This window comes from Manacus vitellinus, unplaced genomic scaffold (genome assembly GCF_001715985.3).
Source record: "Manacus vitellinus isolate BGI_N305 unplaced genomic scaffold, ASM171598v3 scaffold_2_pilon, whole genome shotgun sequence".
In the NCBI taxonomy this organism is placed as follows: domain Eukaryota; kingdom Metazoa; phylum Chordata; class Aves; order Passeriformes; family Pipridae; genus Manacus; species Manacus vitellinus.
Window position 1 is genome coordinate 2,475,614 of NW_021940208.1, and position 13,797 is coordinate 2,489,410.

Sequence of the window (13,797 nt, forward strand, 5' to 3'; positions counted from 1 at the left end):
GAATGAATTTTCAAAGGGTGATTCAGACTGTCAATATTGCCTCTGTTGAGTGATGCCACCTGTATGCTGAATCTCAAAAAACGGGAGTTATCTTTCAAATTAAGATTTGGATGTTGTTTTCTTCCCTAACCTAGAAAGTATTCTTAGCCTATGCTGAACAGGTGACAATTGTGGGTCCTAGAATTCTGCAAGGTGAAAACTTGCACAAAAGCCCTAATTTTTAAAATCTATGTATTTACAGTGCCTGCAAATCTGCAACCCCTTCGCTCTTGCCTTTGCCTTGTTGCGTCTTGGTTGCTCTCCAATCTGTGTGGGGTTTGGGCCTTCATTGTGGTTCTTGGTCCTTTGTTTTGCTGAATTGAAGTGTGGAATTTTTTTAATCTGTGTGTATTTATCAGTTTGCCCTCATACACTCTCAGATTAGCCTTGTGAATGCAGCATATCTTGGAACTGTTTGTTCAGTTTTCTCATCTGTATGGGTTGTGGGTAAACTGATTTTCAGACCCTTTGTTCTGAATCTTAGTTGTAGGATCCTGGATGTAATTTTTTCAGTATGTAACACCAAGTAAACAACTCTTTAGTTATTTTATGATAAGCTTGAAGTAGTATTGCATTAGAGATTGTGGGACTGTGTGTGTTCAATGAAACAAAAGTTACCTCCTAACCTGGAAAAACTGCATTGAAGAATGTTTTACTGGTTTCTTGCAGCCCAGGGTGCACAACAGTGTTTTCCTTGTTTAAAATGAGTGAAGGGTTGAAGTATTCGTGACCTAGACCTTAAAAATTAAGATCGTTTGTTCTGTTTGGTAGTAGATAGTGCAGACCAGACACAAAGTGGAGGAGTACACAGGTGCTCTTAAAAACAAAAACATAAGCTCAAGTGCTTTATAAAAGCAAGAACACAAACTCCAGTTTCTGTAGTTTCTTTATATATATATTTTTCGGACTTAAAAAAAAAGTATTTAAAACTAAGGTTAAAAACAGTAATGTGGAATGATATTCTTTAAAAGGAATTAGAAGTTGTAACATTTAGCTCTTTAAGAACTAGATTTTTTTTATTTAGCATCAGCAAAGAATAAAAAGAACAATAGTAATCTGTCACTAATCTGGTGTGTGCATATCAGAGGTTGCTGTAGTTACTGTTGAAAAGTAAGAAGAGTTTATTTTTCACCAAAGATAGTTTCCACTACAAGATCAGCTCATACCTTAAGTCTCTGTGCATGGTGATATATTTCGTAAAGGTAATATTGAACCAAAAGATCAAGAAAGAGATAAAGAAGTTTATAGTTCCAATTGCAACTCATATTTTTTTGCTACCTTTGTGTTCACACAGCTCAATACTATCATATTATCTTCCTCATAATGATGGTTTTCCTTTTGTAAAATGGAAATGCTGTCACTTCTTAGACACACTTAGCAGTCCAGAGGCCACTAGCCTTTCAAGGGTGGCTGCTAGAGGTTTTTTTTTTTTTCCCCTAAACTTTGATGTTAACTGTACTACACCCTGGAGAAGATGGGAAAGCTGTTCTCCTCTCAGGAGGGCAGACTGTTACCAGTTACCTGACTGGAGAGATCTTTATTCACGCAAGGAGGAGAACCTGGAACTTGATGAGAGCAGGATGATGATTCTTGTCTTGAGATACCTTGTGGCTCTGCTACTTCCCACCTGAAAGTCTTTTCACCCATAACAAAGATCATTGACCAAAGAAATATTCAGTATTGGAATCTCCTCATACATCTATATTTGAAAAACCAAGGGATTTGCTTTCCTTCCCAGTCTGAGGTCATATTTCCTATCTGGAGAATACAAACTTTTCCTTCCTCGTACAGTTCCCCATCTGCAAAATCATAAGTATATATGTTGGTTAATGTCAACATTTTCCACATAAAATTAAGATACTGAATGTGCTTGTTATATGAAGACCATATTTAAATCCACATCTAACATTCATGTTCAAAAACCAAATGATTTTTCATATCTGAAATGTTTAGATAAACTCAAATAATAAAAATCTGATTGGAAAAAAACCTTGCATCATTCTGCAAATAGATGAAATAATTCTTGGTATAATGTCTCTTCTAGCTGTTTTAATTTTGCCATATCTGGACTATACTTACTATCACAAGTAATAACTTCACTTATGCTATCAAACTATAAATTTTATAGATCTTAATTGAAAGAATATCTTATAAGCTGAGTGAATGTGTTGTCATCTGTACCATGTTACATCTTTGCTATAGTGGTGATGGGATTCCTCTGTTTTTTCTGATCTGGACACTTTGCAAACCTTTTTTTTTAAATCACATTTTGGCACTTTCCTCCTCTTTGATTTCAGTCCTAGAAGGACAAATGTGGGCCAAGGATAGAGGTGGCAGCAGTGTTATTGTTTGAAGAGTAGCTATATTGACAAAAATCTTGCTCAAACATCTAAAACATATCGAAAAAACATGGTTTCTGTTGTGCCATGTAGAAGTTGGATTGAATTCTCTAACAAGAAAAGAAATTTTTGCAAGGAAACAAAATAGCAAGAATATCCCCTTTGCTATAGAAAGGAGAAGTTTTACTTCTAAACCTGATGACAACAGGTTAAATAGAAAACTTCAGGTGCTGAGAAGTTGTGTTTGACTATGTATAAATGAATCTTTGTTTTGCTTTTTCATAAAGGCCTAAAGCAATGTCTGTTTTCTGAAATTGTTATATACTTTTCCTTTGCAGTTCTAAACCAATAACCTCCATGTTAGACAACCCAGAGGAAAGGCCTATGAAGGCACCAGTCTCATCAGTAAGGGTATGACTGATATTGAATATGGCAGACGTTATCTTCTACATTTTGTGTGGCTATTTGCTTCAGTGGTAAAGATAATTGAAGATTTGAGGAAGAAAGATAATAAGTTTGAAAAAAGGAGTATTTTTTTTGTTTTGGAGGGAGATAATGAAAGCTACTAAAAGTTCAGCACTGAAGTGCTGTTACATCTGTAGTTGGTGTTCTTGACCTGGCTTCCAGCCTCTTCAGCTACTAAAAGAGATTGTCCTGCTGTGTTCCAACATCACAGAACTAGAGATAAAATTATTTAACTTGCAACAACTTGGGATTTTCAAGTGTCTTTGAGTGGTAGCTTATCTCTGTTGTTGGTGACTTCAGAAAGAACAAATTGAGGCTATCACTGGCATTTCTGATAGTTCTTGATTCATATTGTTTAGGGTTTTTGTCATGTATTCAAATCAAGAGGTATGCTTTCAGACTCTTTGCTGACAGGTAAGTGAGGCAATCACTGCACTTGTGTTTGTTTTGTGAAGGCTGTACTGATATAACAATTTGACTGCAATTATGGTGTTCATTCTGTTTTCAGCAAAGAAGAAATCCATTTAATTCCACTGCATCAGGTGATGACGTGAACCTTGGGGAATCAGAAAACAGACCAGCCATTGTACCTCAGCTATCAGAGAAGGGTAAATATGCTTATTTAGCATATGACTGTGAATTTCTTGTGGTTTATATAGAAATTATTTTTACTTTTGTTGCTTCTTTTTGAAAGCTATCAAAACCTGTTTTGCCTTTGATAACTCCTTGGAGTTATCAACTAGTTTATTTCAAACTTCATCTAAAACATGTGAGTATACTCAGGAAATGGCTGTTTACATGAATAAATATGTTTTGCTTCTTTTCTTTTATTCACAGTTCCAGTCACTACTGAGAACTTCATCTCAGAGGGCTGTTTCTTCAGAATTGCTGTTAAGAGGACAGCAAAATTTCTTTGAATTTGGCATAGCTCCCTTTATGACCTTCTAGTCATTGCTATTAGCTCAACAGAAGCAGCCTAGCTCTCTTTGATCTTTATGTTTTTAATTTTATTTTTTAATTTTAATTTCAAATCCTCCCTTTCCAGCAGTATTGTCTGCAAGCAAGTTGATGAGTGATGATTTATCACAATACAGTTATTTGAAGTTGTAATTTAGAGTCATATGTGGAAATTACTCTCCTGTCTTTGTTGTGAAGCTTGCAAACAGGAAAAAGGAAGACTTGCACAGTAATAATAAAAAACCCTTCATCTCCCTGCCAGGAGATTATTTCTGCATTTTACCTTGTTCCATGTGACTGTAGAAATAGCCTGTTTCCATTTTTGTAGATTGTTGTTTATGTTCTGACCCTGAAGATGTGTATGCATATTCAAAAGCTGCTCTTTCCTGCAAACTTTGTGCCTTGCAGGAATATTGCTGATGATAAATTTGGGGTGCTCTCTGTCTTTGGAATCATCAAATAGTTAAAATTTCTAGAATAAGAAATAACTGCAGGATTTAAACTTGCTAAAATTTTCTATTACATACAAATCAAAATGAAAAATAGATTTAACATGTATATTAAATTTCTGCCTGTGTTTTTACTGCAGTTGCTTTTAATAAACCAGTATAATTACTGCATCCCAGGCCTGCACTGTCATATCTTTCTGTTTATGCAGGCGAATGTTGTGTAAACTCATGATTTCTTCTTTATATATGTCTTACAGAAATTTTCTCATTCTCAGAAGAGAGCCCACCTAAATCAAACTTACGAAATGATGAAACAAAGGAACATAAGAAGCCTTCTGTAGAACTTACTGATGAATCACAAAAGGGATTAGTTAAGCGTCCTGTCCCAAAAGCTAGAAAATTAATTCATAAAGCAACAGACTCTGTATCACAAAGAGAAGACTTTGCTCCAAAACCAACCAAACAGTCTGAGAGGATTAATGGTGCTGGTACCCCTCCCAGGGGCATTCTAAAGCGCAGTTCAAGTTCAAGTTCCACTGACTCAGAAGTTCGTGTTAGTCATATGTTAGACGTTCAGAAGAAGAATGGTCTTTCTACTGCAACTATTTTTGAAGGAGATTCTGAGAAGAGCTCTCTTGTGGACGAAGCAGAGGATTGCACACAAATTTCAATGGAAAAACTAAAACAAGTGAGGTTTTCATCTAGCACAAGTAAAGAAAGGCTTCTGCAAAGCCCACAGCTACACCATGGTAAAGAAAGAGGAGAGCTTGATTTGTTAGAATCGGACAAAAAAAAGATCAGTGGAAATTATGCTATCCCATCAGATTCATTTGGGGATGAGCAAATTTCTGCTGTGAAGCCTTCAGAAACCTATTCATCAGCTTTACAAATGAAAACAATAGATGGTTTACAAGAACATACATCTGCATCCGGCCCTTGTGACACTAGTAATAGGTCAGTCTTCCCGGTTAATGAAAACTTGCAGACAAAGACAGTTTTTCCTAAGAAACTTGAAACTCCACAGAAGACTTCCAGCAATATGCTGCCAAATAGCAATAATGAACTGAGTGTTGATGAGGCATATGAAAATAAATCCAACCAGATCTTGAGCCATGAATCAAAGTCACACAAAAACTTCACTGGTAAGAGACTAATAGAACTGAAGAATGGAATGCAATAGCATATAGCATGTGTTCATTACTCTTTGGGTCACTTATACCTAACAACAACTAGGAAACAGAAGTAGTAGGAATGTGCTAAGTACTACAGAATTAAATCCTAAATCACCTTTTTGTATTTTTATGCTGTGACATAATCAATATTTTTTTAAGGTTCTTCTATTGGTAATGTCATCAGAGCCTTTATAGGCACTTTTATTGTGAATGATGAGGTGATGACATTTGGATGAAATTGCTTTTATAAAGCTTGGTAGATCTGTCTGCACAGGAACTGAAAATTTTAGTGTATTGCTGTCAGTTGTCCTTGGAAGTAATTCAGTTGTAACTTGGGGATTTGCTCATAGGACTGAACACAAATATGCTGGGTTGTTGTATTCTGTGTGTGTCTGATGCCCAGCACCTGTTTAATGTAGGCATTTCCTCTAGAGTGGGATTAAGTAATTTTATCTGCTCAAACCCTCAAAAGCAATGATTCCAATAGGATATATCACTGAAGGAATTTTTTCCTCTCTATTGCCCATAGTATGGTTCTTTCCAAAAACACAAGGACAGAGAAATCTTTGCTTCATTAACAGTTAAAAAAAAAATTCTGAGAATTTTCTAAATAGACCAAATGTTTTTAGAGTCACGTGGCTAATTCATAACTCTGATAAGTTTGTTTACATTGTAGATGAACATCAACCTTCTGTTAAGACAGAAGCACGTGAGGTGTCAAACACCAATTCTACAAGTCTTCAACAAGGTAAGCCTGATCTTGTTGAGGAGAGAGATGCTAAAACTACTTTCAAGCCTGACAAACATGCTGATGAACTCGTGAAAGTGGCTGATGAATCTGTATCAAAAGTTTTAGACTGGTTTAAACGAAGTTCTGATACTGAAGATGGGGAACATGCATCAACTAGATCCCAAGGCAGGGAGTCCAAAGAGGAAGTGGACTTTTCAACCAGAACAGCAGTTCCTCCTAGAGAACATAGTGGGCCTAGCATGCATGGAAAAACAGGAGTTACAGAAGAGTTACCATTTGGAAAGATTAAACAACAGAACAGTGTTTCATCTACATCATTTACTTCAGAAGATGCACAGCTGATAAAGGAGAGTGTGAATCCTAAGAAAGGGGAAGTGAATAAGGAGCAAAATGGCAAATTGCTAACTAAATTTGATTGTACAGGAGCTGAAGAAAAAGAATGTGGTCAAGAAATCAAACAACAAAATCAAAAATCAAATCTATTGGAACATCAAGAACACAAGCTACAACCTCAGAAATATGAATCAGAGAAGGCAATACAAGAAAAAAGAAGAATAAGGGAGATCAGAGCATTCTGGGAAGGGGATAAAACTATACTCAATCATGGAGAGAAAGAAGTTAGTATCGATAGTAGCGCGTCAGGTGGCCGTGCATTGAAAGGTCTTGGAGAAAGTGCCAAAATGGAACCAACTGCAGTATACCCACCTAATAGATTGCGTGATCAGAGCAAGAATACATTAAGTCCTCAGTTGAGTTGTTTGAGCCAGGATTCAAGAAACAAACATCAGCACTCTTTGGAGTTTAGACCACGCCATGCAGTTAAAAAGCCAAAAGGAACACTTCCATTTGATGAAGTCCATGAATATACAGAATTGCCAAAAGCCAGTAACTTGCAGTCCAGAGTTGGTGTCACTTCAGCCTCCCCAAAAAGCAAAGATGAGAAAGAAACACTTAAAGGAAAAGTTGCTGCTTGTTCCCAACAGAAGCCCAGCTTTCAAGTTTTTTCTTTAAAAGAAAAAATGGATGAAAAGTCCAAGAATCAAATTTCAGATCCTTCACGGTTTCAGAGTTTGAGAAACTTCTGGGATACTGGAGTTAAATTCCAGAGTAGAATTGACAGGGAAGATGTTTCTTTGCCAAATAATAATAGTTCAATAATATATGAAAGTAAATCAAAGGAAGACAAAGGTAGAGATAATGTGAGCAAGCAAGAGTTAATTCAACAACAAACCCAAACATCTGAGAGAGAAAAACCACAGAAACAAGATTCTCTGGTATGCAAAAAGTCTCTAGGATCTCCTACACTGGAAAGTCTGAATGTGACACACACACAAAATACAGACTCTGTCCAGCCGAACAGAAAACCAGTTACCTCAAAATCCCAGGAAAAGATGAGTCTTCCGGAGCAAACAGTTAAAGAATGTATAGGAGAAAGTATTGTTTCATCAAAATATCATCATGTTTCCTTGCAGTTGCTCCAGTCACCCGGTGATAAAAATGCTTTGAAGGAGACAGCAGCAGGTGATAGGCTATGTTTACCCACAGAAAAAGTGGAGAACAAGACTAGTCCATTGGATATCAGTCTCCCTAAGGAGGAAGTTGCAGAGACTGTGGAGAAAGTTGTTCAACCTAAAGGTGAGCTTGACGTATTTAAATCAGTTCTAAAGAAGCTAGAAAAGGAAGCCTCTGAGATGTCATGTAGCTTAAACTTAAAAGAAAATGTTTTGAAAGGGACAACTTTTCAGTCAAATCAGTGCAAGGTCTTTGAGAGAACAGTAGAAGAGATCCATGATATTTCTCCTGCTGATCAAGAAGAAGAAATGGGCAAAAATACAGGAAAAGTGAATATGCCATCAACAGATGAGCATGAGAACAAAAAAAGCCTCAGAAAACTATTTAGGGAATTTGAACCTTTGCGTTTACAGCATCAGGCAGCAGACAAGGATGATACTCTTGAGGGCTCTGGTTTGCGGAACCTGCTCAGAGAAACCTTTGTATCTCAGCCTCCTGAATATAGAGGGGTGGGAATGAAAACGTACAATGACATGAATAGCATATCAGAAACTAATTGCAGCATAGAATCAACATACCAAGAAGCTACTGGTCAGCCTGAAGAGGTCCATGAGACAATAGAGAAGTCTGTTGCCCCATCCAAGGTCAGTGGCTTGAGTTCTGTCTTACAGAAGCTGCTGAAGGAAGCTGCTGAAACATCACTTCCTAAACCAAAATATGCTGACAGCACAATGTGGAGGACTGCTGAGGTGGAAGTTAAAAGCACAATATATGACCATGATAGAGAGGTGCCACAGGAAATCGCTGAGACCATAGAAAAGTCTGTTGCCCCATCCAGGAGCAGTGGCTTGAGTTCTGTCTTACAGAAGCTGCTGAAGGAGGCCTCTGAAGCACCACCTCCTAAACCAAAACGTGCTGACAGCATAGTACAGAGCACTTCTGAGGTGGAAGTTAAAGGTATGACTTATGAGCATGATGGAGAGGTGCTGCAGGAAATCAGTGAGATGGTAGAAAAGTCTGTTGCCCCATCCAAGGACAGTGACTTCAGTTCTGCTTTAGAGAAGCTGCAGAAGGAGGCCTCTGAAATACCACCTCCTAAACCAAAACATGCTGACAGCATAGTACAGAGAACTGCTGAGGTGGAAACTCAGAGTGCAGCCTATGAGCATGATGGAGAGGTGCTGCAGGAAGTCAGTGAGATGGTAGAAAAGTCTGTTGCCCCATCCAAGAACAGTGGCTTGAATCTTGCTTTAGAGAAGCTGCAGAAGGAGGCCTCTGAAACACCACCTCCTAAAGCAAAACTTGCTAATGGCATAGTACAGAGAACTGCTGAGGTGGAAGCTAAGGGTATGACCTATAAGCATGATGAAGAGACCACAGAAAGATCTGCACTGTCCAAGGCTGAATATAGAGTGTCTGATGTTACTTTCCAGAAGCTACCAAAAGAGGTCTCCGAAACAACAGCTTCTGTGCCAGAAAATATGGATAAGAAAATGCAAGGTAAAATACAGACTAATCTAAGTATGCATGTTCCACATCAACAAGAGAGAGATCATCCTCAAGAAATACAAGAAACAGTAGAAAAAACTTCTGTTTCAAATATTGCAAAATTCAGTGAATTCAGTTGTTCTTTAGCAAAACTTGTTCAAAAAGCATCTACAGTTCCATGTCCAATATCCAAAGAGTTACATAAGCAAGAAAAGTTTGGAGATCCTGCATTTCCCTCAGAAAAAGAGACTCTATGCACAACTATGTCGCAGCCATATAATGTTCTAAGTACCTGTCATACACAAATAAAGTTAGCTGTCAAAGGGGAAGCTCTAGAACAAAATGTCAAAGCTTCAGTAAATGATCTTGCAGTAAGTGAAATGGAAGCTTTTGATCTTAAAAGAAATGAAATTATTAATAAAATAGAGGAGAGAAACATGGTTCCAGTTGATCTTACTCCTTTGGAAGGCAAGACAAATATGATTGCAATCAAGCCATTTCAGATAAATGAAAAAGGAAGGAGAGACGAAAGCACATCCTTAGAGGCCTCTGAAAAGAATTCAGAATTTCAAGCACTGTTGAATTTCAGAAGAGCAAGCACACCACTTAAGGATGATAGCAATTCCCCCCAGCCAAAAGAAGCTCTGCTCTACCTAATGTCTCAGCATGAGGATAATGATGAAGAGGAAGGGGACAATTTAAATTTGGGATCCAAGTTTTCAGATGAAAACTCTGATTCCCACTCTGGAACCAGAAGTTCAACTCGTGAGCTGTTTGATTTCTAAAATTCATGGTGCTGAGTTGTTAAACATGGATACAATATTTTTTTTTGATAGCCAACTTGAAATACGTTAACAGAAAGTCTGTGTGATACTTATTTCTTAATTGAATGCTGTGGGTATTTGTTTGGGAAGGATGGGAAGAATTAATTAAGTTCTGTAATTGGAAAGTGTTTGATAGACACATACTACATTTGGGTAAGCCTTTTTGGTAAAGGAAGTTTAGCACCCAATCTATTAATTCCTTTAAATAATCTGGATTAAAAGAGGAAAAAAAATATCAGTCACTGTTTGAGTACAGTCTTTAGTTTGACCAGCTAGTCTTCAAAGATAAAATGCTCACCAGTGGAATGGCTGGATATAAGGACAATACCAACACTCTATGCTATTTCATTTAGCATTGCTGCCTGTTGCACTGGAAAGTGAACACATAAAGGAAGAGATGTGTTTACTAGGATTCACACTTATTTGGTTGAATGGCAGCTCTAGACAATGTTTAGTGTGTGATAGTCATCAAAGAGCTGAAGATAGAGGAGATAATTTAACCTTTTTAGTCTCATACTGAGAGACTGGGAATGTTTTCTTCAGCTGGAGAATCTGAGAAATATGTGAAGTTTCCACGGTCTGACAACTTACACTTGAGCCTGTTTTGAAAGTGAAATTCCAAAGGAAGTCAGCGAAAACTGAAACAAATAAGAAAAATTCAAACATAATTTGTTGTCACCTGTAATTACAGACAGAACACTGCAAGGTGTGATTGGTTGGTGGAGGGGGAGGAAAGTGAGATAGGGAGGAGAGATAGTCTTAAATGTTTCTGAAGGAGCTAAGTCTGTCTTGATTCTGCCTTTGGAGAAGATTGCATAATTTCAGAGACCCAAATACATCCACAGCTGTTTTTTTTTTTTTGTGTGTGTTGTTAGTCAGGTATTAAAACAAAATTACTTTCACTGGGGAGAGAATATAACAGAAAAATTTGCACCGAGGGGAGAAAACTAAAACTATTAACTTTTTTTTTTGGGTGCCTATTCCTAATAAGATGGTTACAAATTGGCTACAGTCTATCTTATATTATTCTTAAATAATTAAGTGCTATAATTGCCCCAAACCCCATTAATAGGCAGTAAAGACAGATACCTACACAGGGGAAATCAAGCAAAAGGTCTCTGCTGATGACTGAGGATATTCAGAGAGTAAAAATGGACACTTCAAATTAGATATTTATTTAATTTTGAATTTATTTTGTATTTTCATTGAATGTTCACTGTCTTTGCTAAGAGTCAAAATAGATTCTCATGAGAAACTCGTGGCTGGATCTTCACTGACTTGATTAAAGTGGTATCTCTGTGTGCAGTGTTCATATATTTTGTCTCATAACAGGTTCTGAAGAAGAATTAAACCCTGTTTTGATGGCTTTGAAAAGGAGTGCAGATAGGAAAAAGCCTTCCAAAAGTCTAGAGGACATTCCATCAGCCACCTCAAGTGAGCACAAAGCTTGTGTGTGTCTCCCATGACCCCCAGTTTAGCTTAAATGTGTTAATGCTGGTCTTCCACACAGCCTTGCCAAGTCATGGCTTTGTTTTTGTTTCTCGATAAGCTGTATAGAGCTTGTACTGTGCAACCATATTATTTTCTCATACAATTTAATTTTCAGTTATTTGTGTTAATTTTGAAACAACGCTGGTCTGTGAAGCAGACATCTTCCAGAAATGCACTATGTTGATAGTGATTAACTGTTTCCTGGATAGTTTTTCAATAGTGAATGTACTGGCAATTACCCAAATAGGTAATGAGCAACAACTGCCACTGCCTCCTGGCTTCTTGCTTGGACTGAATTAGTAGACAGTGAAAGCATGAAAAACTCAGTTTAGTAATGTTTCACCTGAGTGTGTCCTACCAAACTCACTTTGAGATATTACACTTAAAATGAATTCCTGACTTCCCTCAGTAGCCTCCTAGGATTTCTTTTTTTTGAATTATTTTTCCTGTTTCCCTTCACCCTGCCCCTGAGACTTTTCATGCTTATCTCATGTCTAATGGGGAAGACACAGACTGAACTTACATCAGTAAACTGAAGTGTGGAGATGTAGTTTTTGAAGGATGTTGGCTATTGTTAGCAAGTTATTATTCTAATGCTACTTATGCTATTGCTTGCTACTAACTAGTTTCTAGGTTTTAGGTCTGCACTAACACTGTTGCAACAGCACGCTGATAGAAACCGTCAACGCGAGACCCCTGCTTTGGATGTAGGCTTGGAAGTAGTGTGTGAAGTAAATGCATCTCTTGAATTTAACCATTCCCATGGCTTTGCTGGTTTGTTTGTGGATTTTGTCCTCATCACTCTTAATTCTGTGATTACCACTGCCATCCATTTTACACTCAACAATGAAGTTTCTAACTATGTGTTATTTTTTCCTGCACAGACAAAGAAAAAATAAATAATCCAAAGGAAGAATTAGCTCTTAGTGCTGAAGATGGTAAATATCTTTTGTGTCTGCATGGAAATTTATTGCTTTTTCAATGTCCTCTGTTTGCTATTGAAGGTTTTTTTTTTTTAAACCAAGAATTGTATTGTGCTTTTAGATTTTATTAACCTCAGCATGACTGAAAAGGTTTTGTAGAATTCTGTTGTGTTGTTTATTCTTAAGGAATGCATTTATGTCCTCCTATATTTGTAGAAGCTGTGCCACTTATCAGTGTATTATTTTGGCCTTCAGTCTTTCAGCCTATGGAACAATTACTGAAATCATAGGGAGCTTTGAACACTAACTCAGTTGAAAGACTTGGCCTAAGTAAACATTGAATTTATCTGTTCATTTGTTGCATTATAAGATGCAAGATGACTTTTGCTAGTGCAAAACACTCTTCAGAACACATCATCGAAAAGGAACATCTCTTAAAATCCCTGTCTCAGTCCTGTAAAGTAGAATTATTCTAAGAAATGGATGAACTGCTGGATCAGCTAGTGCTGATACCATCAGTCCATTAGTGCATTACAGATGTCTTACTGTTGAGTTTTTCTTTATACCTTTGGAAATTCCAAATCTCAGGAAAAAAAAAAAGCAAACTTGCTCCAAGAACGTGTCTAAATGAACAGAATTGAAAATCATCAAATAACATTGAATAGGATGGAATATAACACACAATTTTTTATTTAATGCATCGGAGCACTACAGTTTTAAAAGTGCACAGTTGCATTTTTTTCATGTTTTAGATGCTTTAAAGCATTTTGCATGTTACTGGCCCAAAGTATAAAGAGTATAATCATAGCACATTAGGATGCATACAACATTCAGCAAAGAAACAAGAGTTAAGCACCATTCTGCACTCTGCTTTCAAATGAAGACCCCTACTGAAATCCTGTTTTGCATTCAATGTCAATGTGTAGAGACTTATCTGAAAGGAGTAGGTTTTTTTGAGTTAAATTTATTAGGAGTGAAGTTATGAAAAAATTACACACAGCCAAATTGATAGCTGTACAGACAGAATCTCTTGAAAAGGCTGTTCCTTTAGAACAGTGAAAAACTTGATTTTTGTTTAGCTTGCACACTCATATTACCTTTGTTATGATCTATTCTCCTCCAAGGAGAACAGAGATGCAAACCACAGAAACAGAACCATAGAATTGTTTAGGTTGGAAAAAAAAATTAGGTTAAAGATCATAAAGTCCAACTGCAAATCCAGCATTGCCAAGTCTACCACTAAGTCCCTAGTTCTGTATTTACTCTTACAACTTGCTCCATGATGCATCAAAATGAAACACCTAATACTCATAAAGACTTACTATCTAAACCACTACTAAAAGACTAGAAGGAATAAAAACCCACAAAGTTTATGGGGCCTGGGGAA

At 37.0% G+C, this 13,797-nt stretch overlaps 1 protein-coding gene across 1 annotated transcript in view; it reads left to right on the top strand.

Moving 5' to 3' along the window:
* Positions 1-13,797, top strand: part of SYTL2 (synaptotagmin like 2) — a 38,646-nt gene that overhangs the window by 14,562 nt on the left and 10,287 nt on the right. The window contains exons 4-10 of the mRNA XM_029960887.1: positions 2,717-2,789; positions 3,352-3,451; positions 4,507-5,391; positions 6,098-6,621; positions 6,688-9,937; positions 11,329-11,430; positions 12,372-12,425. Coding sequence (XP_029816747.1) covers positions 2,717-2,789; positions 3,352-3,451; positions 4,507-5,391; positions 6,098-6,621; positions 6,688-9,937; positions 11,329-11,430; positions 12,372-12,425 — 4,988 coding nt within the window. The remainder of the gene's footprint in view (positions 1-2,716; positions 2,790-3,351; positions 3,452-4,506; positions 5,392-6,097; positions 6,622-6,687; positions 9,938-11,328; positions 11,431-12,371; positions 12,426-13,797) is intronic.